The 23,572-nt window shown below is 49.2% G+C and overlaps 8 protein-coding genes across 8 annotated transcripts in view; 4 read left to right on the top strand and 4 right to left on the bottom strand.

Annotated features, from left to right (window-relative positions):
* Nucleotides 1-2,869: 2,869 nt before the first annotated feature.
* On the top strand, nucleotides 2,870-5,758 carry LOC119292270 (protein NRT1/ PTR FAMILY 7.3-like). The gene is made up of 5 exons (XM_037571110.1): nucleotides 2,870-2,986; nucleotides 3,109-3,286; nucleotides 3,661-3,878; nucleotides 3,987-4,552; nucleotides 4,673-5,758. The coding sequence occupies exons 1-5, from the start codon at nucleotides 2,981-2,983 to the stop codon at nucleotides 5,502-5,504; spliced, it is 1,800 nt and encodes a 599-aa protein (XP_037427007.1). The 5' UTR covers nucleotides 2,870-2,980; the 3' UTR covers nucleotides 5,505-5,758.
* A 439-nt stretch (nucleotides 5,759-6,197) lies between these two features.
* On the top strand, nucleotides 6,198-7,631 carry LOC119292271 (ribose-phosphate pyrophosphokinase 1-like). Its single transcript, XM_037571111.1, has one exon. The coding sequence runs from the start codon at nucleotides 6,245-6,247 to the stop codon at nucleotides 7,424-7,426; it is 1,182 nt and encodes a 393-aa protein (XP_037427008.1). The 5' UTR covers nucleotides 6,198-6,244; the 3' UTR covers nucleotides 7,427-7,631.
* On the bottom strand, nucleotides 7,431-10,653 carry LOC119292272. The gene is made up of 9 exons (XM_037571112.1): nucleotides 10,409-10,653; nucleotides 10,156-10,283; nucleotides 9,978-10,049; nucleotides 9,753-9,898; nucleotides 9,541-9,655; nucleotides 9,391-9,471; nucleotides 8,370-8,507; nucleotides 8,003-8,090; nucleotides 7,431-7,826 (listed from the first exon to the last, which is right to left on the bottom strand). The coding sequence occupies exons 1-9, from the start codon at nucleotides 10,608-10,610 to the stop codon at nucleotides 7,648-7,650; spliced, it is 1,149 nt and encodes a 382-aa protein (XP_037427009.1). The 5' UTR covers nucleotides 10,611-10,653; the 3' UTR covers nucleotides 7,431-7,647.
* Nucleotides 10,654-10,684: 31 nt separating this feature from the next.
* On the top strand, nucleotides 10,685-11,896 carry LOC119292274 (phosphatidylinositol N-acetylglucosaminyltransferase subunit P-like). The gene is made up of 2 exons (XM_037571114.1): nucleotides 10,685-11,183; nucleotides 11,290-11,896. The coding sequence occupies exons 1-2, from the start codon at nucleotides 10,784-10,786 to the stop codon at nucleotides 11,448-11,450; spliced, it is 561 nt and encodes a 186-aa protein (XP_037427011.1). The 5' UTR covers nucleotides 10,685-10,783; the 3' UTR covers nucleotides 11,451-11,896.
* Nucleotides 11,828-12,482, top strand: LOC119292275 (pectinesterase inhibitor 12-like). Its single transcript, XM_037571115.1, has one exon. It carries the CDS (start codon nucleotides 11,851-11,853, stop codon nucleotides 12,406-12,408), a length of 558 nt encoding a protein of 185 aa, XP_037427012.1. The 5' UTR covers nucleotides 11,828-11,850; the 3' UTR covers nucleotides 12,409-12,482.
* Nucleotides 12,483-12,543: 61 nt separating this feature from the next.
* Nucleotides 12,544-13,554, bottom strand: LOC119292273 (probable pterin-4-alpha-carbinolamine dehydratase, chloroplastic). Its single transcript, XM_037571113.1, has 2 exons — nucleotides 12,895-13,554; nucleotides 12,544-12,779 (listed from the first exon to the last, which is right to left on the bottom strand). Exons 1-2 carry the CDS (start codon nucleotides 13,454-13,456, stop codon nucleotides 12,685-12,687), a joined length of 657 nt encoding a protein of 218 aa, XP_037427010.1. The 5' UTR covers nucleotides 13,457-13,554; the 3' UTR covers nucleotides 12,544-12,684.
* Nucleotides 13,555-17,314: 3,760 nt separating this feature from the next.
* LOC119292276 (putative casein kinase II subunit beta-4) lies at nucleotides 17,315-19,673 on the bottom strand. Its single transcript, XM_037571117.1, has 5 exons — nucleotides 19,450-19,673; nucleotides 19,109-19,333; nucleotides 18,893-19,002; nucleotides 18,574-18,739; nucleotides 17,315-17,889 (listed from the first exon to the last, which is right to left on the bottom strand). Exons 1-5 carry the CDS (start codon nucleotides 19,574-19,576, stop codon nucleotides 17,756-17,758), a joined length of 762 nt encoding a protein of 253 aa, XP_037427014.1. The 5' UTR covers nucleotides 19,577-19,673; the 3' UTR covers nucleotides 17,315-17,755.
* Nucleotides 19,674-20,319: 646 nt separating this feature from the next.
* LOC119293063 (calcineurin B-like protein 1) overlaps nucleotides 20,320-23,572 on the bottom strand; it is a 25,961-nt gene continuing 22,708 nt past the window's right edge. Inside the window, exons 2-8 of the mRNA XM_037571655.1 lie at nucleotides 22,924-23,006; nucleotides 21,553-21,609; nucleotides 21,328-21,436; nucleotides 21,193-21,245; nucleotides 20,898-20,978; nucleotides 20,668-20,780; nucleotides 20,320-20,533 (exon numbers count right to left, since the gene is read on the bottom strand). Of these exons, the coding sequence (XP_037427552.1) occupies nucleotides 20,470-20,533; nucleotides 20,668-20,780; nucleotides 20,898-20,978; nucleotides 21,193-21,245; nucleotides 21,328-21,436; nucleotides 21,553-21,609; nucleotides 22,924-23,006 (560 nt within the window). The 3' untranslated portion in view covers nucleotides 20,320-20,469. The remainder of the gene's footprint in view (nucleotides 20,534-20,667; nucleotides 20,781-20,897; nucleotides 20,979-21,192; nucleotides 21,246-21,327; nucleotides 21,437-21,552; nucleotides 21,610-22,923; nucleotides 23,007-23,572) is intronic.

Here is a 23,572-nt window from a genome sequence, read left to right as displayed (position 1 = left end):
ATCTTGTTCTTCGATGGTTTTAGGGTATATGGGAATATATAGGCAAAAGAAGTCGGTCGGGGGAGCCACGAGGGGCCCATGAGGGTGGAGGGCGCGCCCAGGGGTGGGCGCGCCCCCCTATCTCGTGGCCTCCTCGAAGCTTCCCTGGCTTGCACTCCAAGTTCCCTGGATTGCTTTTGTTCCAAAAATAACTTTCCCGAAGGTTTCATTCCGTTTGGACTCCATTTGATATTCCTTTTCTTCGAAACACTAAAATAGGCAAGAAAACAACAATATGGGTTGGGCCTCCGATTAATAGGTTAGTTCCAAAAATAATATAAAATTGTATAATAAAGCTCATAAACATTCAAAACAGATAATAAAATAGCATGAATGCTTCATAAATTATAGATACGTTGGAGATGTATCACCCACCTGCATAGAGGGGCACACATGGATGTGGGTAGTGGGGCAAGGCTCCACACCCCTGGTCTAGGTGCACCAAGATCCCCCTTAAACGGAATAGGATCATATCCCGAAGGGATAATATCAAGATCCTAAAAAGAGGGGATCACGATCGATGGGGAAGGAAAGGAGGGGATTTCCCTACCCACCCCTAGCCGCCGCCCCTAGGGGCTTGGGGACCAAGCCTCTCATCCCCCCTCCCATGCCTATATAAAGGGGGGCACAGGGGCAGCAACCCATCCATCCCTTGACGCCTCCCCTCCCCGTTACTCCTCCCACCTCTCCGCAGCCGCTTGGCGAAGCCCTGCCGGAGCTCTTATTATGTCGAGATGTCTAGGGAAGAGTATGTCGGTCAAAGTTAATGAAAGATCGAATATTCTTCTTATCCTGTGGTGCATTACATATCTCTTATTACATAACTATCCACCCCAGACATGTCGACAAAACAAGATGACGAGAGATCGAACATTCTTCTTATATTGTGGTGATGTATGTATCTCCTTTTACGAAACTACCCCCCCCCTCCTTGATGTCTCGACAAAACTAGATGACGAGATATTGAATGTTCTTATTATGTGTGGGTGCCTTATGTATCTCCTTTTACGAAACTATCCACCCCAGACGTCTCGAAAAAACAAGATGACGAGAGATCAACCGTTCTTATTATGTGTGGATGCATTATGTATCTCCTTTTATGAAACTATCCACCACAGACGTCTCGACAAAACAAGATGATGAGAGATCGATCGTTCTTATTATGTGTGGGTGCATTACGTATCTCCTTTTACGAAACTATCCACCCTAGACGTCTCGACAAAGCACCTCGACCGCAAGCCGCCAATTGGCCAACCAACACCTATCATTGACAATTCAGAAAGTAAGTTGGTTAGTCATCTTTAGACCATGGTGAGACCGAGTATAGTTCGGAGTCTATGATCGGATGGGATCCGAGATATCACGAGGAGCTTCAGAATGTTCTAGAGATGAAGTTTCATGTAAGGAAAGTGGTTTTCAGTGTTTCGGAAAATGTTTGTGATTTTTCGGTATTGTACTGGGAAGGTTCTAGAAGGTTCTGGAATGGGGCCCACCTGCATGGAGGGACACACATGGATGTGGGTAGTGGGGCAAGGCTCCACACCCCTGGTCCAGGAGCACCAAGATCCCCCTTAAAAGGAATAGGATCATATCCCGAAGGGATAATATCAAGATCCTAAAAAGAGGGGATCACGATCGATGGGGAAGGAAAGGAGGGGATTTCCCTACCCACCCCTAGCCGCCGGCCCTAGGAGCTTGGGGACCAAGCCTCTCATCCCCCCTCCCATGCCTATATAAAGGGGGGCACAGGGGTAGCAACCCATCCATCCCTTGACGCCTCCCCTCCCCGTTACTCCTCCCACCTCTCCGCAGCCGCTTGGCAAAGCCCTGCCGGAGCTCTTATTATGTCGAGATGTCTAGGGAAGATCGAATATTCTTCTTATCCTGTGGTGCATTACATATCTCTTATTACATAACTATCCACCCCAGACATGTCGACAAAACAAGATGACGAGAGATCGAACATTCTTCTTATATTGTGGTGATGTATGTATCTCCTTTTACGAAACTACCCCCCCCCCTCCTAGATGTCTCGACAAAACAAGATGACGAGATATCGAATGTTCTTATTACGTGTGGGTGCATTACGTATCTCCTTTTACGAAACTATCCACCCCAGACGTCTCGACAAAACAAGATGACGAGAGATCGACCGTTCTTATTATGTGTGGGTGCATTATGTATGTCCTTTATCGAAACAATCCACCCCAAACGTCTCGACAAAACAAGATGACGACCGTTCTTATTATGTGTGGGTGCATTATGTATCTCCTTTTACGAAACTATCCACCCTAGACGTCTCGACAAAGCACCCCGACCGCAAGCCGCCAATTGGCCGACCAACACCTATCATTGATCATTCAGAAAGTAAGTCGGTTAGTTGTCGGCCCTGAGACGCTCCCACTTTGTCGCCACCATAACTTGAACATGATGCCCAAAGATTAGGAGTTCCTCACCACCGACGTAATTAACCGATGTGAAAAGTAATAAGCCTAACATAGAAAGTATTCACCGCGGGACCACTAAAAGGAAATCAAAGGAAGAGGACGGACTGCCGCTTAAATTGTGGAAATGCAGGACAAGAGATAGAGGAGATATATATCTTGATACTATTAGTGATGAGAAAAGATATGACAATTGGCAGTGCAATTAAGAGGGGTGAGACCACGTTGCATGCCCAGGGCTGCCCTCCGCCATGCGGTTTGGCACTTTGCATTGCAACACACCTGCCACCTACCTGGCGTATCATCCTGGCTGGCCATGCATATAGATACATGAACACATAAATAACACACACCAACATATTACATCATCAACACCCAAACGCATAGGCATAGATACAAACTCCAGGAGATATATATAGGTGCATCTATCCTCTGACCTTGAGAAGAGAGGAGGAGGGGCGTGGAAGCGCAAACAAGACTGCAGTTTCCCTTTCATCATGGATGTATGTACAATGGATGCAAGCCTAACTACTTTCCTCTTTTCTTTTCTTTTCTGTTCACCTGTGATGCACCATCAATCATGGATGACTGATAGATGTACTTGTGTATGTATGTATATGTGCAGATTTCTCAGGAGGATGAGAGGGATCAGGGGCAAGACCATGACCATGTTATCGTGGTCGCCGGAGATCAAGGGGAAGGAGAAGGCGAGGAGACGACGAGGGATGGGTCGGTGGATTGGAACGGCAGGCCGTGCCTGAGAGCCAAATCTGGTGGATGGCCTGCCGGACTCCTCATCCTGCGTAAGTAGTAGCATACATATCTTCTTGCTTAGATTGGATTCATCCCGATTCCAAGAAAACTCTCACCGAATTAGCACAAATTATATGTTTCTCCTACGTACTACAAATGTACTGGTATAATTCAGAGATTTCTTTCGTAAATACGGCCGGTATCTTAATTACTCACTATATATACGTGATGACCACACAAGAGTAGTGGAGTGGTATCCTAAGCAGATCTGCCCTATATTTATTAGTTGTTAGTAGTTTTTTTGTTTGCTCTGGAGGAGGTATATGTATAGCCAAAACTAAAGTCAGAGCTGCAACCACCGTGGCTTTGGCCTGGCATAACAAACATATGCACGTCACTCATGGATGCATGCAATAATATGCAGTAAACCAGGCGCTCGCGACGATGGCGGTGAACGGCGTGAGCATCAACCTGGTGACCTTCATGAGGGTGGTGATGCAGCTGGACAACGCCAACGCCGCCAAGCACGTGAGCAACTGGTCCGGCACCACCTACGTCTTCTCCATCGTCGGCGCCATCATCGCCGACTCCTACTGGGGAAGATACAAGTCCTGCATCATCTTCCAGCTCATCTTCCTCGCCGTAACTACTCTCCTTCTTCTTCTTGTACTTTCCTTTTTAGTTTCCATGGCAGCTAGCTCGATCTCAGGCATTGTTGATATATGCACATACGTACTGATTGATTGACAGGGGCTGGTGGAGCTCTCCATATCCTCCTATTTCTTCCTGCACAACTTCAGCTGCAAATCGGAATCGGGTGACACCAAGACCTGCAGGACACCATCGGCAGCGGAGATAGCGATATTCTATGGGGCCATATACAAGATCGCGCTCGGGAACGGAGCCTACCAGCCCACAAACACGACGTTCGGCGCCGACCAGTTCGACGAGGAGCACACCAGGGAGAAGAGGTCCAAGACGGCCTTCTACGGCTACTTCTTCGTGGCCAACAACCTGGGCAGCCTGGTGGCCGTCACTTTTCTCACCTACATGGAGGACCAGGGGAGCTGGGCGGCCGCCTTCGTGATCTCGGCGGCGGCGGCTCTCCTCGGCCTCCTCCTGTTCGCCGCCGGGACCAAGAGGTTCAGGCACTTCATGCCCTGCGGGAACCCTGCCGCGACCGTGGGAAATGTCTTCGTCGCTGCGACGAAGAAGAGGCACCTCACCATCCCAGCCCAAGTGGAAAAACTGTATGAGTTGGATGGAACTCACAGCGTCAATGGGGGCAAGAAGATTGCACACACACCAGGATACAGGTAACCCAGCCCAATATACACTGCACTCTTGTTCTATACAAAAGATGGACTACACCTTGTATGTATTGCTCAAATGTTTCTGCCATGTACATAGTTATGTGCTGTGTTTGCTTTTTGCAGGTTTTTGGACAAGGCGGCGGTGATCGAGGACCCGTCCATCCTTCTACCGGGCGAGCAGCCAGCATCCAGGCCGCGGCGTCTCTACACGGTCACCCAAGTGGAGCAAGTGAAATGCATCCTTCGACTCATTCCCATATGGCTCTGCAGCATCATCTACTCCACCACATACTCGCAGATGTCGTCGGTGTTCATCGAGCAAGCACAGGCCATGGACAACACCCTCAACAAGTTCACGATCCCCGCCGCGGGCATCGGCATCTTCGAGATCATCGGCGTGACATCGTTCGTCTTCATCTACACGTTCTGCATCGCCAAGCCGCTGTCGAGGCGCTCAAAGGAGCCCACCGAGCTGCAGAGGATGGGCATCGGGCTGGTGATATCGACGGCGGCGATGATCGCGGCGGCGCTGGTGGAGCGGCAGAGGCTGAAGCACGCGGAGCGGTACCGGCTGAGCGTGCTGTGGCAGATCCCGCAGTACCTGCTGATCGGGGCGTCGGAGGTGTTCATGTACGTGACCATGACGGAGTTCTTCAACGACCAGCTCCCGGACGGCATGCGGAGCCTCGGCAGCGCCATGTCGGGGGCGTCCATGTCGGCCGGGAGCTACGCCAACAGCCTGATCGTGTCGCTGGTGATGGCGGGCAGCCGCAGCGGGGGCCAAGCCGGGTGGATACCGCATAACCTCAACCAGGGGCATGTGGACAGGTTCTTCTTCCTCATCGCCGCGCTCAACGCGGCCGACCTGGCCCTCTTCGTGCTGCTCGCCAAGAGGTACAGGGGGGTGGCGAAGCCCGCGGCGGCGGCGGTGGCGGCCGTCGGGCCGATCAAGTGAGCTTGCTGTGTGTGTATGCGTAGTAGAGTACATGTACAACCTGCACCTGGAACAGTAGTGCATGTACATCCTCCACCTGGGACAGTACACCAGGTGATGATAAATAAAGGCCATCCGGCTGCTGTCTTAGGGTTTACTTGTGTCAAGAACTTGCTACATATAGCCTCCTGGAAGGCTGGAACTGGAAGAGAACACAGCAACCAGGTGGTGAAAAAATTAAAGGCAATCTGAATGCCTGGATACTCTAGCTTTTATCTATGAACTTGTGTCAGTGGTGGATGTGTACTTTGCTCGCTTTGCTTGCAGTAAGCATAGTAAGATCAAACTGCATATAGATAGATGGAAGTGAAGGAGCTATGCACATGGATTTCGTAAAAAAAATCAGAGGGTTGTAACTTTAGAGTATGAAATTGAGGTAAATTTGAAATTTGCATCAGTCACAACAAGGTCAACAGAATACCTGCATGAGGATTACTGGACGACGCCGGAGTCGTCATGCCGGAAATGCACGCGGCCGGTCTCTCTCTGTGTTGCTCTCTCCTGATCTATCAGTAGGAGGCCAGAAAAAGAAAAGGCACGAGGAAGCCCGGCAGGCTGGAAGGGCCGCATTCATTCATGGGCTTCGCACGAGGAGGCAATTCCGTCGCGTGGCGGCCCACTAATAAAGAATGGGAATTAATCCCCTCTCTCTCTCCCTTATCCAGACGGCTCGGCTCGGCTCTCCTCTGCTCTGCCATGCCATGATGGCCTCCGCCTCCATGGCCACCTGCTTCTGCTGCTCCTCCTTCTCCCCACCCGACCTCGCCGCCGTCCATTCACCGCCATATCCTCCCCCTTCTCGCCGTCACCGTCGCCGGAGGTGGAGCTGCAGGGCGAGCAGCACGGGCGGCACGTACGACCACAACCCGCTGCTACACCCACCCCCCGACCCGCGCTTCCCGCTGCGCCTCCGCGTGCAGGACGGCGGCGGCAGCAGCGGCAGCCGGCTCCGCATCTTCTCCGGCACGGCGAACCCGACGCTGGCGGAGGAGATCGCCTGCTACCTCGGGCTCGAGCTGGGGCGGATCAAGATCAAGCGGTTCGCGGACGGGGAGCTGTACGTGCAGCTGCAGGAGAGCGTGCGCGGGAGCGACGTGTTCCTGGTGCAGCCCACCTGCCCGCCGGCGAACGAGAACCTCATGGAGCTGCTCATCATGGTGGACGCCTGCCGCCGCGCCTCCGCCAAGACCATCACCGCCGTCGTGCCCTACTTCGGCTACGCGCGCGCCGACCGCAAGATGCAGGGCCGCGAGTCCATCGCCGCCAAGCTCGTCGCCAACCTCATCACGGAGGCCGGGGCGCACCGCGTGCTCGCCTGCGACCTCCACTCCGGCCAGTCCATCGGCTACTTCGACATCCCGGTGGACCACGTCCACGGCCAGCCCGTCATCCTCGACTACCTCGCCAGCAAGACCATCTGCCCCAGCGACGTCGTCGTCGTCTCGCCCGACGTCGGGGGCGTCGCCAGGGCGCGCGCATTCGCCAAGAAGCTCTCCGACGCGCCCCTCGCCATCGTCGACAAGCGGCGGCTGGGCCACAACCAGGCGGAGGTGATGAACCTCATCGGCGACGTGAGGGGGAAGGTGGCCGTGATGGTGGACGACATGATCGACACGGCCGGGACGATGCACAAGGGCGCCGAGCTGCTGCACAGGGAGGGGGCCAGGGCGGTGTACGCCTGCAGCACCCACGCCGTGCTCAGCCCGCCCGCCGTCGAGAGGCTCTCCGGCGGCCTCTTCCAGGAGGTGATCATCACCAACACCGTCCCGGTGCCGCCGGACCAGCGCTTCCCGCAGCTCACCGTGCTCTCCGTCGCGAACCTCCTCGGCGAGACCATCTGGCGCGTCCACGACGACTGCTCCGTCAGCAGCATCTTCCAATGAATCATCATCTCACTACATTCATCATACTTATACATCATCTTACTACAACATCTCTTCTGTTTTGTTCTTCAGAGGGCAGAGGCAAAACCACCCGACATTCATCGACATCGCTAACTAATAATGCTGACATAAATAAGATCCCTATGTTGATCATCGTGTCATCTACACACACTCATCAAAGATGTATCCACCGTGATTGGATGGATTGATTGGTTGATTGATTACATGAAAGGATTAGTTGCTCCTTTGCTAGTTGAAGAACAATGCTCCTTGTCTCTGCTGCTGCTGATGCTGCTGCCACATATTTCTTCAGCAAGTTTGATGGCGCCAACGCTGCCGCTCCTTGCCTTCCCTGCTGCGCCTTGCATCTTCTTAATCTTGCCGCTCAGCGACCCGCTGGCTGCAACAACATAACATCCGGTGACTATCTTACCGGTGCACACACATATTCATCAAAAATAAGAAGCAGCAGCGGCAAATGTTGTGGCAGGAAGCAGCAAAGGCATTCAGTAAAATTGCTACCGATTGATACTTCTAATCCATGAAGAATGGTGCAGGGAGGGGGGATGTCTGTACCTTGCCACTCTAAGACAACTTTGGCCTCTCCCTTGATCACTTTTGGATACTGGTCTATGCGAGAATCTTCCAGTAGCAACTCTTCCACCTGTGCCAAGATACAAGTTCAGTAACGAAAACGAAAATTAGTTCGATCGCCATATACGGAGAGTGTCATGCAAGTTCAATAAGGAAAAAGTAAAATAGGTTTGATTGCCGTATATGGAGAGTACCAATGTCTGGCCTTTGATAGTAACAATTATAAATCACACCAAAAAAAACAGTAACTCCGTGCAACTTTCCATCATTAAAATTGGATAGTGCTAACCAATATAAATCAGCGGATGCATAATTAAGCGGCATATCAGATATGTTGTTACAGAAATACCTTCTTCCACAACAAAGTGTTCCGTCTCTCTCGGGTAGACAGTAGATGATCACGCAACCAGGAGGTGACCACCCAAGGCTCGCATTCAGAGTTGCCAATCTTAGCACTTATGGCATTATCTTCAAGGATCTCACATACCTATAAAATTTCAATACAAGTCATAAAAAGCAGGGAAAATGTAAATGCAACAGTAAATAATTCCCCCCAAAAAAACTTTGGATACACAACAAAACTGTACACGTCTCTCCACTTCACCACCCCCTCACGCAGTCACACGTGAGGGATGGGTGCTAGAGGAGCAGGTGGAGGAAGTGCTAGTAATTGCACCAAAATGAATGCTGGCACTATAGCCACTCAATCAAACAAGATCAGAAATCAGATAAAGGTTATAGCACGTACATTCTCTATTTTGTTATTTATCAATCCACATAAATTTAACTTGCTCATAGCGGTGAGTTGAAGTATCCTTGTTTCAAATAGCGTGTTGCAGAAGCATAGGAGCAGAGAGTTTCCATGTCGGATTGAGGATAGTGATAACGTAGTTGGAGCAATACGCTTGGATATATCAGTAGAAATCCAAATTCAAATAAATCAAATTTGATTGAAATGGTTTATATCAAGTCCTGGATTAATGATTCAAAATATGCAACAAAGGAATCATATAGAACTCTGAAATGTATTAGTACTGGGGCACCGCAGGTTGTAGCAGGCAATGAGAGCGCTGAGAGATAAAACCGTACAAACTACCAGGCAGTAAACTACTACAGGCGGCCGTTGTGTAGAGGTCATTGTCCTGTGTCCGCTATTTCAGGGATATAGTGGCAGTGGGGATAAATCAGATAATTTAAAAACAACGACCCGCAGCCTACCGTGTTTACCAATAGTACATGGCACTGCACAACATACTGCATTTACCAATAACACATTGCATTGCATCATTGTAATGCAGACATCTGGAACAGATGATACTTCATGGAATAAACCCCTGAAGGAATGAAAAAGCAGAGTAAGAAAATCACACCTGCTCATATATTTGCTCGGCTCTCTTTGACAATGCCCGTCTCTGGTAAATGCTCCACAGAATACGGAGCAGTGCTGCAGACTAAGGTTTTATCATCATTTGAACTGCATTTAAGTGGATCCTTCTAAGACAGTAATGTTACAAACATACCAAGACACAGGAGGTGATCACGAAGACGATATTGCTAGAGATCCATTGACGAGCTTGACAAGACAGTGGCCTATGAAGCTCCGCGGCCAGCTCTGGACATTTAAACGCTTGGACTCTAAACGGAAGAAAATTAGAGTGAGTTCCCAGCAACTGCCAAGGTATCTAATAACATGTACCACATTGAGGGCAAAAGAGGTTGTGATGACGCATACTTGTCATAAGTCGACGTTGTCTCCAAGAAGCCGTGTGCGCTCTGCAGCACCCTCTCTTTTACGACTCTGATTCTATCGTCGCTTAGGCGGGCGGCATCCTTGGATAACAGCTCGTCAGCCATACTTGAGATGTCATGTTGTTGGAACTGAAAGTGAGATAACAGGATTACTATGTGATGATGGTTATAACTGTTCTGAAGAAGTGAGTAGTTCAATAGGCAATACCAGGATCTTGCCGGGCTGGCCGCACAGCACATGGGCGTGTTCATCGCAGATTCTGTGCTGGAGCAACTCTGACTGCAAGTAGGTTGTGTAGAGGTTAATGATAATGTGTATAATCATGTGGATGTGGATGTAGGCAAGAGAAATGGGGTCAGGTTAGGTCAGGGCAGCAGGGCAGTACGATCTTGTTGGCGGTGTGGGTGAGCAGGCCGTCCTCCACGCACACCCTGCCGCGTCTCTTGAACCCCTCGACGCACCGCAGCTCGCCGTCGACGCACCGGCCGTTCTCCGGGCAGGGCTCGCACGAATCTGCACAAGCAAACACAGCACAAGATTAACAAAGGGATTTGCTTCTCATGGTAAGTAATTGAACTTGAACCAAGCAAAGGGGGGTTCTTTTTCTGAGCTCGAGCAAGGGGGAATCGACGGCTCACCGTAGGCGGCGGAATAGGGGTCGTCGGAGTCGCAGAAGGGGGCGGGGCGGCGGTTGAGGACGCTGCAGGCGGCAGCGACGGCGGCGGAGATGGCGAGCACGGCGAGCAGGCGGAGCAGGTCGTGGATTCCGGCGGGGAAGAGGCCCGGCGGCGGCTCGGCCCACCGCGGCTCCGGCCGGCTCCTCCCCGTCCGCCGCGCCATGCTCCGCTCCGTCCTCCCTCTTCTGTCTTCTCCCCCTCCTCCTCCGGCCTTTTCCCCCCTTGGCGGGCCGCTGCAGGGCCCATCTGACCTGAGGCCTGAGATCAAACCCACCGCAGAGCCCAAATAGCCCGTCGTTCTCTCTGTCACTCTGTCTCGCCTGCTCCTCAGATCGGATGGATCCGTCGGCGTCGGCGTCGCTGGTGGTGCGGAGCCCGCGGCAGACGGTGAGCCTGCTGCGGAGCCGGCGGCCGCAGTTCGGTCGGCCGGAGCGGGAGCGGGGGCGGGAGCGGAACCCGCCTCGGCGGGGGAGGGAGGCGTCGGGGCCCAAGCCGTCGGAGGTGTACGGGTTCGTGGGGTCCATCACCGTGGTGACGGCGACGGCGGTGTACCTGGCGTGGGCCTACGCGCCGGAGCCGGCCCTCCGGTCGCTGGGCATCACCTACTACCCCACCAAGTACTGGGCGCTGGCCGTGCCGTCGCTCGCCATGGTCGCCCTCGCGCTCTCCCTCCTCGCCTACCTCGGCTCCAACTTCGTCGCCACCCCTCCCCCCACCTCCTTCTCCACCATCTTCGGTAACCACTTTCTCCGGCGACATTGATTGATGCGCTCAATTTGTAGTTAGTTTGCTCACCTTTCATCCACTTGTTGTTGCTCATTTGATCATTTACATCCATCCAGACGAGTACAGCCGCGAACGCCCCGGCGCCGCCGCCGCGGTTCATGTGGATGCCGCGACGGCGCAAGGAGATGAGGAGGAAGAAGAAGCGGAGAGGCCGATCGAGCCCATTTCGGACATCAGCATCCATCACATCAACAACCTCATGTTTGGTGATCACTGACGACCCGCTCGCATCAAAATTCAGTTCCATTCCCCGCCGTCGCGACGATTTTTCTGTAACTATGATAGTAGCTGATAGTGCAGTGGTGCTGTTCTTCTTCTTACAGTGCTTGCTCGCCAAATTCTGATAAAGAAATGTTGTCTTGTCTTGTAAGTATACTGTGATTTCTCTAAGTTCTTGAGCTTCTTCTTGAGTCTATACATAGCCCAGTGGTGGATAAATTAATTAGTCCCAAAATGGGGATTGGAATTTTAAGTAAGGTGCCATGGGCAGGGCACAAGCCTCCGACAATGGCTCCCCTCCGCTCTGCCATGCCGGCCTCGTCCTTATTTAGCTTTGCTTTTGCTTGCCTCATAATTTTAACAAGTTATTTTTGGCAAACAAGAAGAGTTCTGAATCAATGAAGACAGCGACGACGATGACGCCTGCTCTCGCCGCCACGGTGCTGGCGGCGGCGGCCTTGATCCTGGGCGCCCGCAGCGTCGACGGGGCGGTGGCGGACACGTGCAAGGCGGCCGCGGCCAGCGACGTGCGCGTCAACGTGGAGCTGTGCATGTCGAAGCTGGGCGGCCACCGCGGCAGCCTCGAGGCGGCGGACGCCTGGGGCCTGGCCAAGGTGGCCTCGCTCGTCGGCGTCGACAACGCCAACCTCGCCGCCGCGGACGTCAAAGCCCAGGAGGCCGCCGACCCCAACGTGCGCGTGAAGCCGGCGCTCGCCAGGTGCGGCACGCTCTACAAGGACGTGGGCATGTGGTTCGCGGGCGCGCACGACCAGATCAGCAACCACGCCTACCCCGCGGCCAAGCAGAGGCTGGACGAGGCCCTGGCGCAGACGCAGCTGTGCAACGCCGCGTTCGCGGCCGCCGGCGTGACCCTGCCGCAGCCGCTGGCCCTGCACACCGTCGACTGCATCCAGATCGCCATCATCGCCGGCGCCATCACCAACCTCATCAAGTGACTTCTCCTTTTCTTCAGCTAAGTACAGTAGCATCTAAATAGCTGTTGGCACGGCGGTGGTCTCGTTTCTTGACATTTTTTTTAGTCATATTAGCGTTGTTGTAATCGCGCCCCGCATTCGGAAGAACCCGGCAAGTTGAGAAATCATTTGATTTGATTGGACAAAATGGCGATTGCCATCATCATCATCAAACACTAGCAGTAGAGCTACAAACTTTCCATGAAACAAAACTGTGTATGTGTGCAATGCAAAGAAATAGGAACAAGACGCCATGGATTAGCATGCCCAGACCCTCTTCTTTGGGAGGAGATCTTTGGTCTTGATCTGGTCGATCCTCGCCGCGATGATGAAGTCGTTGGCGCTCAGCCCGCCTGCACAAAATTTCAGTCCAGTTCATATCAGCTCAGTTCAGTTCATTGATAAATCCATCCATCCATCCATCCATCCATGGAGAAGCAGAAGAGAGAAGAGGGTACTATAACTGACCTACGGAGGGCGTGTAGAGCTGTGCCCTGACTTGGTTGGGCGGCTCGAAGTGCAGCACGGCCGGGGCGTGGCCGGCGCCGTCGAGGGCCTTGCCGATCCTGGCGACGAGCTCGTCGCCGCAGGCCTGGTCGCGGACCTTCCAGACGCACTCGAGCTTGAGCACGTCGGAGTCGCCCTTGCCGGGGAAGAGGAGGCGCCAGCCGACGACCTTGAAGAGCAGCCTGCGGGCGTCCTCCTCGGAGAGCGGCGCCGGGTGGGCGTCGAGCGGGACGCGGGAGAGGGAGAGCACGGAGAGCGTGGGGATGAGGATGCGGTGCAGCGTGTCCACGTTGCCCAGCGTCTTCTCCCCGAAGTTGCTCGCGATCTCCTCCGGGAACGGGTCCCGCGCGCCGAAGTCCCCCAGGATGTCCGCCATCGCCACCACCTTCCTGCTGCTCCGGTGGCCGCTGGCGGTGCCGCTGGTGGTGGTGAAGAGGAGGTTTCGCATGGCGCCGGCGGTGGCGGTGGGCTTGCCGGTGGCGACAGGGAGGAAGGTCGCGGCCGGGCTGAGCATGAGCGCCATGGCGCACTGGGACGGATGGATGGATGATGCGCGGCTGGGGGAGGCAATGGACGGACGGAGGAGGTTGCTTCTTATCTGGCCGTCGCTTGAAGCCTTCTCTTCCTTTTATCACCACACAATTTGTTGGCTTCTTTGCTTCTCGCCTCTTCTCGATCCAACCTCTAATAATGCACACTGCACTGCCGCCGGAGCAAGGATAATGTAAATGTTTTACTGTTCTCATCATCTCCTCTTTTGTGTACTACTCCCTCCGACGGAATTACTTGTCACAAAAATGAATGTATCTAGACGTATTTTTAATTCTAGGTAATATCAATCTTCATCCATTTCCGCGACAAAAAAACTTGGGCTGGACGGAGTAGTCTAGTTCTAATTCTGGAAGTTTTTATCCATTTCCGCGACGAAAAACTTGGGACGGAAGGAGTAGTATAGTTCTAATTCTAGAAGTGCATGTTACCAGGAGGTTTGGAAAAGACTGGGACTGGATGATATCATTGAAAAACCTTGCGAGATTGATCGTGCAGGAAAGGTAGTGTTGGAGTACCTACTACTTCTACCAGATCAAGATTTGTGAGATGATTGCTATCTCAGCAAGGTACCTATGGTGGGAAAGACGGAAGTTGGTTAACAATGAGAAAATACAAAATGTAACGCAGATTTCAATGGAAATCCTTGCCCTTAACACATATTTTGTTAATGCATTATCCACCAAGGCGTCTGTGAAGGAGAGTTGGTCTTGCCCTCCAAGAGGTTTTGTTAAACTCAACGTTGATGCTTCCTTTGATCACGACCTTCTTAGGGGTACAATGAGAGCAGTGCTTAGAGATGACAGAGGCGGGTTTATTGCTGGAGGGAATGAGAGAAAAGATTTTTGCGCGGATGTGCTGATGGCGGAGGCTAGAGCTCTCAAATTTGGTCTAACATTGGCGCAAAGGGCGGGATGCAATCACACTATCGTAAATTCGGATAATATGGAGGTGATTGATTCTATGAATGATGGAGGGCAGTCGGCGGGTGCGGCGGCAGCAATCTTCGAAGACTGTTTTCGTTATGCCTGTGATTTCATTACTACTAGTTTTAAGCACTTTAATAGGGAAGCAAATAAAGTAGCTCATGAGCTTATTAGATTAGCTAGATTTTCTTTGACTTCTGATTGGTTTGAGGAGCCTTTAAACGAAATTGTAATGTTTCTCACAAACGATGTACTATTTATTACAAATGAATAAAGTTAGAGTTCTGTTTTCAAAAAAAGGTAATCTCCAACGGCATTCACCAAATTTTGTCCCTCATCTGTCCATAGATAACACGGGTTTGTATGCTAAAACCAGGGTGCTCGGCGGCGTAATTTTCACTATTTTTATTATATTGCACACATTCGAAGATAAATATGGAATCTCAATGTGATATTAAAGGACAACTCAACAAGTCAAACAACACGACAATTCAACACATGGTTGAGAAATCGAATGAATCAATATACACGTTGTGCATTGATGTCTTCTTGCATTATGCAGAACCACTCCTTGACATTGCCGGTCCTCGACTACTTGATGATCTTCACAAGCCCAACTTGCTCGGTCTTAATTGTCGCTCTCTTTGCTTCAATGGTCACCTTCTCTCTCAAGTTCTACTTGCTCCCTCGCCTTTGATATCGCTCTTGCTGCTCCATCACACTTTGACTCGTCTTTCTCCAACTCTATTCCCCTCCTTGTCATAGGGGTCTTCAGTGCATTTCCTCCTACACTTGTCTCACTCTCTCATCCACCCCAATATATTATTGGGAGCTTGAGACATCATTGTCTTTCTTTTCTTGTCTAGTTTTTTGAGTTATCAAATGAGGTCACTCTATTTCATTCCAACAATTTGAAGTGCAATTTGAAAGCGTAAATGGCTTCCTCTCATTTTCTTGGCACAACGGTGCCATCAACATCAACTGCCAAACGAACCACATGCAACATATTTGCAACCAATAAATCAGGCAAAAAACACATGATGATGAATGTAAAACAAGCAAAACTTACATGGCTTCTAACACCCACGCCATTTGGGTTTCTATTTGCTACTTGTGTATATGACACCACAAAGTTTGTTCACAGATTCTTGGGTGGCATGACATTTATGACTGAACGAGTTTGATTGTGCTACTTGCTTTTTGATGTAAGTTATTTAACTGATGGAAGTGGTAATGAGCTTTCTACCAATATTTCAAACCCTTTTGCTCTGTTCCACATATAGGATCCATGCTAAGTTAACTGCAACCAAGCGGTGCACAACAACACATCCTCCTTTGGTGTATGCATGACCAAGTGTAGGATCATTTGTAGACCTATTCGATCAGTAAGACTGTGAACCAACAAGGAGTAGAAGAAGCTGGCTTTATGAAAACTGATAAGGTTTCACTGTGAAGCTGCAAAGACTGATTTGTTGTTTGTTTTAGCAACAGAACAAGTGCAATACTGTAAATTGCAATAAAAGTAAATGAGTGCAGCAAGTGGTCCAATCCGTACTTGTATTAAGGACAAAGCCGGCTATGTTTCTTATATGGATCAAATCATTCTCAAGGACACCGGACACTTCACCATGTTGTTTTCACCTAATTCCACTGAATGTAACTTTCGTTGCTTTGGTAAGTATTGTATGGTAGATTCTATGCTTATGTACAACCCGTACGTGGACTCATACATACTTATGATGATACCCTTTTGCTCATACATACTCAAGCCGGCGATGGTGGACTTGCAGGGTGTTGTCGCGGCAGAGAAGGCCATTGCAGAGGCTAGGCTAAGCATTAGTGCCATCAATATGGTGTGAAAGGAGTGGGAAGGATGGATGATGTGCGATAGTGGACGGCGAAAGGAACAAGATGTCGCCGAGGGGGAAGTGAATAAGCGTTTTAAAAATCTTTACGGATTTACCTTTGTCCTAATACGTAAATAAACTAAGCGAATACTTTCCAAGCCCAAATCTTATGGTTCAATTTTTTTTTTGAAAACCACCACATATATTAATTAACCAACATAGTTATTACAATCACTCGTTACAAATTTCACCACACAGGGTGGAACATCATTAACAAGAATACCATCTGATCTATTGTCAAGACTATACTTAGCAATGAGATGAGCCACCACATTGGCTGATCAATTAATCTTTGAAATTTTGAACCCATTTAGCATCTTGGAGATATTCATTGCTTCCTTCTTCAAATCAAAAAGTGCTGACCTGTCAAAATTATCCTTTGCAAGAGACGCAGCAACAAACAACTTATGGTTCAATTAAGTGCACCAACAACTTATTCTAAGCAAGACAAACACTTAAGAAACTAAGAACCACAAGCAATCATTGCCAGCTTCCAAAAGTTATATCACAAGATATATAAATGAATGATACAAACAAGCACAAGTCAGCAATGCACAAGCTTACACAAGTTATATCACAAGATCATCCTACTATTTCGGTAGCATGATTTCCCCTTTAGGTTCTTATTATTGATTTTAGTGTCACAAACAACAAGCAATGATGTAGCATAAATCAAGTGCATTTAGTTGTTACTCAAACTGAATTTTTTTAGACAAACATAACAACCAAGAGAGAGAAACAGCCATCGTCGCCTACGGTTTCTTCCATGTAGAGGAGTAGCAGCGGACAGCATTAGCAAGCACCCCGGAGTAGAAGCAGAGCTAACAAACCTTTGGCAGTTAAGTTAGGACACAATGCGTGGCATATCCTGCGCTCTCATGCCCTGTTAAAGCTGTAATCACCTCTCTAAATGTGCATCCTCACACATTACTGTCCGCGACATCTTGTTTAAGATGTACGGAGTAGAAAACAAAAGAAAAGGATTCATGCACACATAACTTGAATTTTCTACGAATCACATGCAACAATACTCCGAAACACGATTTTCTCCAGCAGTCTCAGCCGTCCGATTTCTCGGCACCACAGAATGAAGAGCGAAATACATTAGGATACACAACAGATCCAGCAACATATGCCCTGTTTGGACGAACATTCAAAATCAAAACAGAGCAGAGGCACAAACCCATTGCCGTCTCACCGGGATCATCCAAATACCCAACATGACATGGATCTGACAGCTTGATCAGACCTCCTCGAGATTTCTTTTCCCAAGAGCAGGTCCTCATACAGAGAAAGAATGTGCCATAGTTGTTCGGTGCCTTGTCGTCTTGAACCGGCCAAAGCATTTTTCCATGCCCAGCTATAGTGCGGGTCCTCATCGTTCCTGGTGACATACTAGGCGAAACAAGCCCAAGGCAGTAGTACGCCACCACGATACCGTCATGTTTTCTTGTGGACTTTGAAGCCGAATATCCGGGGAACGTATTGCTGCGCTGGCTTCTGTGGCTTCAATTGTGAGTGGGTCATCATGAAAATATGAGGAAACGTCGTCCCAAAGTATGCGCCGTCTGTATCTGTGGGAAGACTTAAGGCAGTACAAAGATTGACTAGCATAGGCGCGCTGCAGTTTGCAGCACACAAGAAATTGCACCTTGCATCGGTACTTACAGATGCAAAAATATAGTACCCATAACTACTGTGTAATAGAATGGGCAGTCTATAACAAGCATCAAGGATGCAAAGGCCAAAGGCAAGCAAAGTAAATGCCACTGTTCACAATGTCTCTGCCCCCATTGATCACAAGGCAGCAAGACATTTTCGAAACAAAGAGCTCACAATCGTAATAAGTTATTAACAAAAGGTAGGTAGTGTGATGTTGAAAAGGCAATCTACCAGATCAGAGTATTTGCAATGAATAGACCTGTCAGTGCTTATCTAAGTATACCATGTTTAAAAGGCAAGCAAAGAAAATGCTACTCCCTCCGTCTCATAATGTAAGACGTTTTTGCAAGCTTATTTAGTTTGCAAAAACGTCTTACATTGTGGGACGGAGGGAGTACTACTTACAGTGCATCAGCCCCATTGATGAGAAGGCCGCAAGACATTCTTAAACAAAGATGATAAGTTATTAATGAAGGTATAGTATGATGCTGAAAAGGAAGAACAGCACATGACTATTCCTAATCTCACCAGATCACGGGTTTTGAAAATGAATAGACCTATCAGTGCTTATCTAAGTAAGAAGTTCAAAAGGATACTGGCTTGGTGCTTGGATCTTGGGTAGTAGAGATCTTCGCATTTGGGACAATATATCTTGACGGTACTGGACCTAGGGATATCGGACTGGCCCATTGGAAGACAGGGCTGACCAGAGCAGGACACGCGGGGGCACCTTCCAAAGTCGCAGTTCTTGAACTTCTCCAGCTGAAGAAACATTCAGGTTTTGTAACAGATCAGCGCGGGACAATGAGACCTGCTGCTGCTACTACTACTGTGATTGATATCGAAAAAGCATAAACCATGCCGGCAATAGGAGTTCCCGCATCGAACAAACCATGGAAGCAGAAAGATGCTTACCATGGCAGCCAAGCCCTTGGTGGTCAAGATGTACCGGGCGTGGATCAACCCGTAAAGCATCTCCGCGGACGCCACTATCAGCTCATTCTGGTCATCGGCAAACACATCCCCTGCATATGCTTGTGAGGATCAGAGCAACTTACTACTAACTTACATCGACGATTGAGCGATTAACATCACAATAATAGTTAACCAGGTGAGGTGTAGGTAGGGTACCCTGGACGGGCTCGAGGTCGAGGATGAGATCAAGGGCGTGGTCGTAGTAGGGGACCTGGGCGCTGAGGCCGCAGAGGTTGAAGTCGTCCTGGATGTAGTCATCATCCACCTCGGCGAAGAACTCGTTGCCCCTCATGGCGCAGAACCAGTTGATCCAGAAGGTGTCGTCCGCCTCCGAGGACCCGCCGACGCTGCCCCCCTCGCTGCTGTCCGAATCCAGCTGCTCTGCCGCCCCCCCAACGCCCGCGCACAAAGACGTCAACTTTAAGGCACAGGAGAGGGAGAACCGGATGACGAGAGAGTAAGTAAGGCGACGGCGACGGCGACGGCGACGGTGATACCTTTGGGTTTGGGGGCGGCGGCGGGGGGCGGCTTGGGCTTGGCGCCGCGGGAGGTGGAGGGCGACGACCGCTCCGTGGCCGCCCGCAGGTGCCTGTCGAGCGCGTCATTGATGCGCTTGCGGTCCATGGCCTGGCGCCCGCCGGCGGGCAGGCGGCTAGGGTTTGGTTTGGGCCGGCGGCGACGGCGACGGGAGGGGGGAGTGGGACTAGTACAAGATTCTCCCTCGTCCAGAGAGAGAGAGTGTGTGGGCAGAGGAGAGGAGAGGATAGATTCGTCGCGCTCGGCCCAGAAGCGGCCCAGGAACGAAATCGGCAATGCTGCGGACGTGCGCGCTTTATCACTCTTGCAGTGAACAACTTGCTTTCAGCTAAAAAAAAGGGAGTACTTCCTCCAATCCATATTACTCGTTGCTCAAATGGATCTAGAGGGAGTAAACGACTCGCCTTTACTGCAAAACGGACCGAAGAAAACCTGGCTAGAAGTCGAGGCTGAGGTTCGGCGTGATCTGCCTATTTGACGAATAAATTCGGGCCTTTTTCTCGAGAAGCAGCCGTGATGGAGGTTTTGTCTGGCCATGAGCTTGCGAAAACCGGCGAGAAAATTGAACTAGAGCGGGCAAAACGGGGAGGACACTGTCCAAACAAAGAGAGGTCAACTATTAGGGGCGATCCAACCATGACCATGACAAACGACTCGGATTAGGGCGCCGATAGAATTTGGATCAACATGACACGCCGCTGGAGAAAGAAAGAAAAAGAAGATTGATTTCCAACCGGTACAATTTGATTCTGACGCTAACATTGCATTCCACAACAAACAACAGCAGCAGCAGCATGTGGATGCAGTTCATATCGCGACAACTTGCCAACTTCTCATACTACAACCCTCACTCACCTTAACCTCTTTGCATTAATTTCTTTTGCTCTAAAAAGAATTACTCTCCTTGATATACTATTAGATGTACATGTCCTTCCCCTCTTCCGCGCGGGCCTTGTAAAATGTCGCAGAAACCACGGCGCTCACGTCACGATGTCGTCGACCTTCGAGTTGAACACAAAGCTAGGGAATGTGGTCGTTATGTCCCTGCAATGAGAAGCAACCATTAATTAGCCAACTGTATTCTTCAACTCATTACAGAAGAGGAATAAAAACAGAGCATTCATTTCCTCTTTATACACACTCTGTTTTTTCTCCAGAACCATAGATACAACACTTACTTTAGGTATGGCAGAGTCATTATCTTCATCAAGGAGGGATTTCGTGAGACAAAGTTCTCCCACTCCGCTCTATCTATTTTCCCGTCCTGATTCACATCAGCATCTGAAAATGTCTGTCGACAGCAACCATACCAGTCAATATCTGAACTCTTATGAAGGCTCCGAATTTAACTATTTAAGTTGATCAAAACTTGAGTAACAGCTCAGGTTTTGGGCTCAAATGTCCATACCTTGTCAAGGATTGACTCAATGGTTTCATCTGATAACCTCATTCCTGATTCACTCAGAAGAGCAATAAGCATCTGCTTGACCTGTACGGTGCGGCAGCAGAAATTATGTCATCAATGGCAGAAGGAGGAAGCGCATCAAAATAAAAATTTAAACATCAGGGTTCAGAAATACGAGCAGATTAATTGTGCTGAAGTTTTAAGATACTACAATCTTCATGATTGTGTTTACAGGGAATAGAAATTTAAATTTGTAAAAGATGTGGCACATAAATGAAAACAGAGTTTCAGAAATCACCTCTTTCCGTTCGATAAATCCTGTATTGTCCATATCATATAGCTTGAAGGAAACTGGCAAGCAACAGAAATGTTCAGCAAGCAGAAACATGGAGTATCAAAACGGCCAAAATGAAACATCATGATGATAACTCACAATCAATTTTCTCTTCCATTGGAACGCTAGGGTGAAATATATTTAGAGCTTGAACGAAGTCAGCAAAGTCAATGACCCCCCGTTTCTTGACATCGAAGAGGTCAAATATCTGAAAGGTTGCGTAAATTCAGCAAGTCTGTAGGTGAAAGCATGCCAACTCATAATAGTCAGGTACTAGGATTCAGAAGCATATTAAAATGAAGAGGATGGCATGTCAAAACATACCCGGTTAGCAAAAATATTGTCCATCTTGCTCTTGAACAATGCAAGCTGGAACTCTTCCTGCACAACAGACAACACAGAGGCTGTTCAATATGGTTCCAACTTTGCAAGTTTGCAAATACACTCAAGTTTTTCTCCACAAGAATAAATAATGATACAATTGTTCTTGTGCATAAAAAAAAGACCTTGAAATTATGAGGCTTTTATGATGGTTACAGATGCAAATGATGCTAAGAATAATGACTGCGGATCAGGAAAACGAACAAATGGCCCTCTTGATTTAGAAAGATTCTAACTGCACCAAAGAGACACGCCAGCCTGCCTTGCATACAAAGCTATGAGGCCGGCACCAACCGAAAACGGCAGTTTCCCTAGACAGGGTTTTGGAAAATGACCGGACCACAGAGCAGCCTCATTTTCGTCATACTGCAACAATCAACATGTTTTCTAGAGAAGAAAAAGGAAAGATGGCGAGCTGGGCATGCATGAGTTTGTGCAAAAAGACAGTCTACTGTGATAGGCATTAGGCACAGTTCACGCTAGCTTGTATACTGGGTAAAGATGCACATGGTGCTCACAAAAAATGGAGACTGTGTCAATCAAACTTTTGAAAAATAATGAATGCAGATCTGGAAACAAACGCATCGCCCACTTGATTTAGAAAGATTCTAACCGCACCAAAGAGACGTCTTTCTTACAGAGTTATGAGGATGGCACCAACCAGAAAACGGCAGTTTCCTTGAACAGGGTTTTGGAAAATGACCGGACCACAGAGCCGGTCCATTTTTCTAACACTGTAATGTATGTATCTAGAACTAAAATACATCTAGATACATCCATACGTGCGACAAGTAATTCGGAACGGAGGGAGTAATAAATAACGTGTTTCACCAACAAATGGAAAACATGGCAAGCACGGCATGGATGAGGAGGAACAATGTTACTATGTGATAAGCATTAGGCCCAGTGTAATAATATATATTCCGGTGTGGCACCGCACAGAACCATATATCAAACTATTAATAATAAGGATATAATGACTGCTTGTAGATGAGGAAAGGAACACAATGGCCGTCTTGATTTAGAAAGATTCTAACTGCATCAAAGAGACAGAGACACACCGGCCTGTCTTTGATACAAAGTTATGAGGCTGACAGTGACCAAAAACAACAAGTTCCCTGAACAGGGCTTTAGAAAATGACTGGACCATCGTACCCTAAAAAAAGACTGGACCAGAGACCCAGTTCAATTTATTTATTTTGGTAACACTGATAAAACAACATGTTTTTGTACCAAAAAATTGAAATAAACATGGCAAGAAGCAGGTCATGCATACAAGATGGATGATTTGGTGTGCTGCTAGTCTAGTAGTACCTTGTTGATGAGGCCGTCGTCGATGAGGGAGCCGCTGATGGTCTTGAAGAGCTCGAAGAGCGCCTCCACCTCGCTCACGCTGACTGCAGCAGCAGCAGCAGCACAAGAAGAAACAGAGAGAAAAGAAAGACATGTGGAATGGTGAGTTGACGGATGTAACTTGTACTGCGGCGAATTAATTAAGGTTTGACTATAATGGAATAATGAAATTGTTTCTTTTTTTTCCGTTTGTTTCTTTTTTTACCGAAGAGAAGAGCAGTTAATTCGGTTTGTTAACAGCCAAGTCCAAGTGTGCACCACCAACAAATCAAAACCAATGGTTGGAGATGGAGATGGAGATGAGGGAGCCAATATTCCAAATTTAACTACCACCTATGATCAATGCACCCATATCTGGCAACGCAACATCTGCTCATTTTCCCTTTTGTATGTATGTATGTATGTATGTATGTATCCCCCCTCCCCCGAAACCCCGGCGCGGGGCACACGGTGGGGTGGGTCTGTCGATTCGCAGGTTTGCAAACGGACAACGGGCGCACGCTGTAACCCTTCCGCAATTGAAATGTTGCGACGCTTCCGCTTCCCCCTCTTGTAATGCACGCACGCACGCACACACGCTCTCTATGTCCGCCTACGAATTGGTTTAACC

Source organism: Triticum dicoccoides, chromosome 4B (genome assembly GCF_002162155.2).
Source record: "Triticum dicoccoides isolate Atlit2015 ecotype Zavitan chromosome 4B, WEW_v2.0, whole genome shotgun sequence".
Taxonomy (NCBI): domain Eukaryota; kingdom Viridiplantae; phylum Streptophyta; class Magnoliopsida; order Poales; family Poaceae; genus Triticum; species Triticum dicoccoides.
The sequence above is the reverse complement of the archived record's forward strand: the minus strand, read 5'-3'. Positions and strand labels throughout refer to the sequence as shown.

Excerpts from the sequence above, each read along its gene's own strand:
- LOC119292271 (XM_037571111.1), top strand. The coding sequence starts at position 6,245 with ATGATGGCCTCCGCCTCCATGGCCACCTGCTTCTGCTGCTCCTCCTTC.
- LOC119292274 (XM_037571114.1), top strand. The coding sequence starts at position 10,784 with ATGGATCCGTCGGCGTCGGCGTCGCTGGTGGTGCGGAGCCCGCGGCAG. Across the intron at positions 11,184-11,289 it reads CTCCTTCTCCACCATCTTCG|ACGAGTACAGCCGCGAACGC; the intron begins GTAACCACTTTC and ends ACATCCATCCAG.
- LOC119292276 (XM_037571117.1), bottom strand. The coding sequence starts at position 19,576 with ATGGACCGCAAGCGCATCAATGACGCGCTCGACAGGCACCTGCGGGCG. Across the intron at positions 19,334-19,449 it reads CGCCGCCCCCAAACCCAAAG|AGCAGCTGGATTCGGACAGC; the intron begins GTATCACCGTCG and ends GGGGGGCGGCAG. Across the intron at positions 18,740-18,892 it reads CCAAGGGCTTGGCTGCCATG|CTGGAGAAGTTCAAGAACTG; the intron begins GTAAGCATCTTT and ends ATGTTTCTTCAG.
- LOC119292270 (XM_037571110.1), top strand. Across the intron at positions 3,287-3,660 it reads TGCCGGACTCCTCATCCTGC|TAAACCAGGCGCTCGCGACG; the intron begins GTAAGTAGTAGC and ends AATAATATGCAG. Across the intron at positions 4,553-4,672 it reads GCACACACACCAGGATACAG|GTTTTTGGACAAGGCGGCGG; the intron begins GTAACCCAGCCC and ends TGCTTTTTGCAG.
- LOC119292275 (XM_037571115.1), top strand. The coding sequence starts at position 11,851 with ATGAAGACAGCGACGACGATGACGCCTGCTCTCGCCGCCACGGTGCTG.
- LOC119292272 (XM_037571112.1), bottom strand. The coding sequence starts at position 10,610 with ATGGCGCGGCGGACGGGGAGGAGCCGGCCGGAGCCGCGGTGGGCCGAG. Across the intron at positions 10,284-10,408 it reads CCCCTATTCCGCCGCCTACG|ATTCGTGCGAGCCCTGCCCG; the intron begins GTGAGCCGTCGA and ends TTGCTTGTGCAG. Across the intron at positions 7,827-8,002 it reads AGTTGTCTTAGAGTGGCAAG|CCAGCGGGTCGCTGAGCGGC; the intron begins GTACAGACATCC and ends ATGTTGTTGCAG.
- LOC119292273 (XM_037571113.1), bottom strand. The coding sequence starts at position 13,456 with ATGGCGCTCATGCTCAGCCCGGCCGCGACCTTCCTCCCTGTCGCCACC. Across the intron at positions 12,780-12,894 it reads GCTCTACACGCCCTCCGTAG|GCGGGCTGAGCGCCAACGAC; the intron begins GTCAGTTATAGT and ends AATTTTGTGCAG.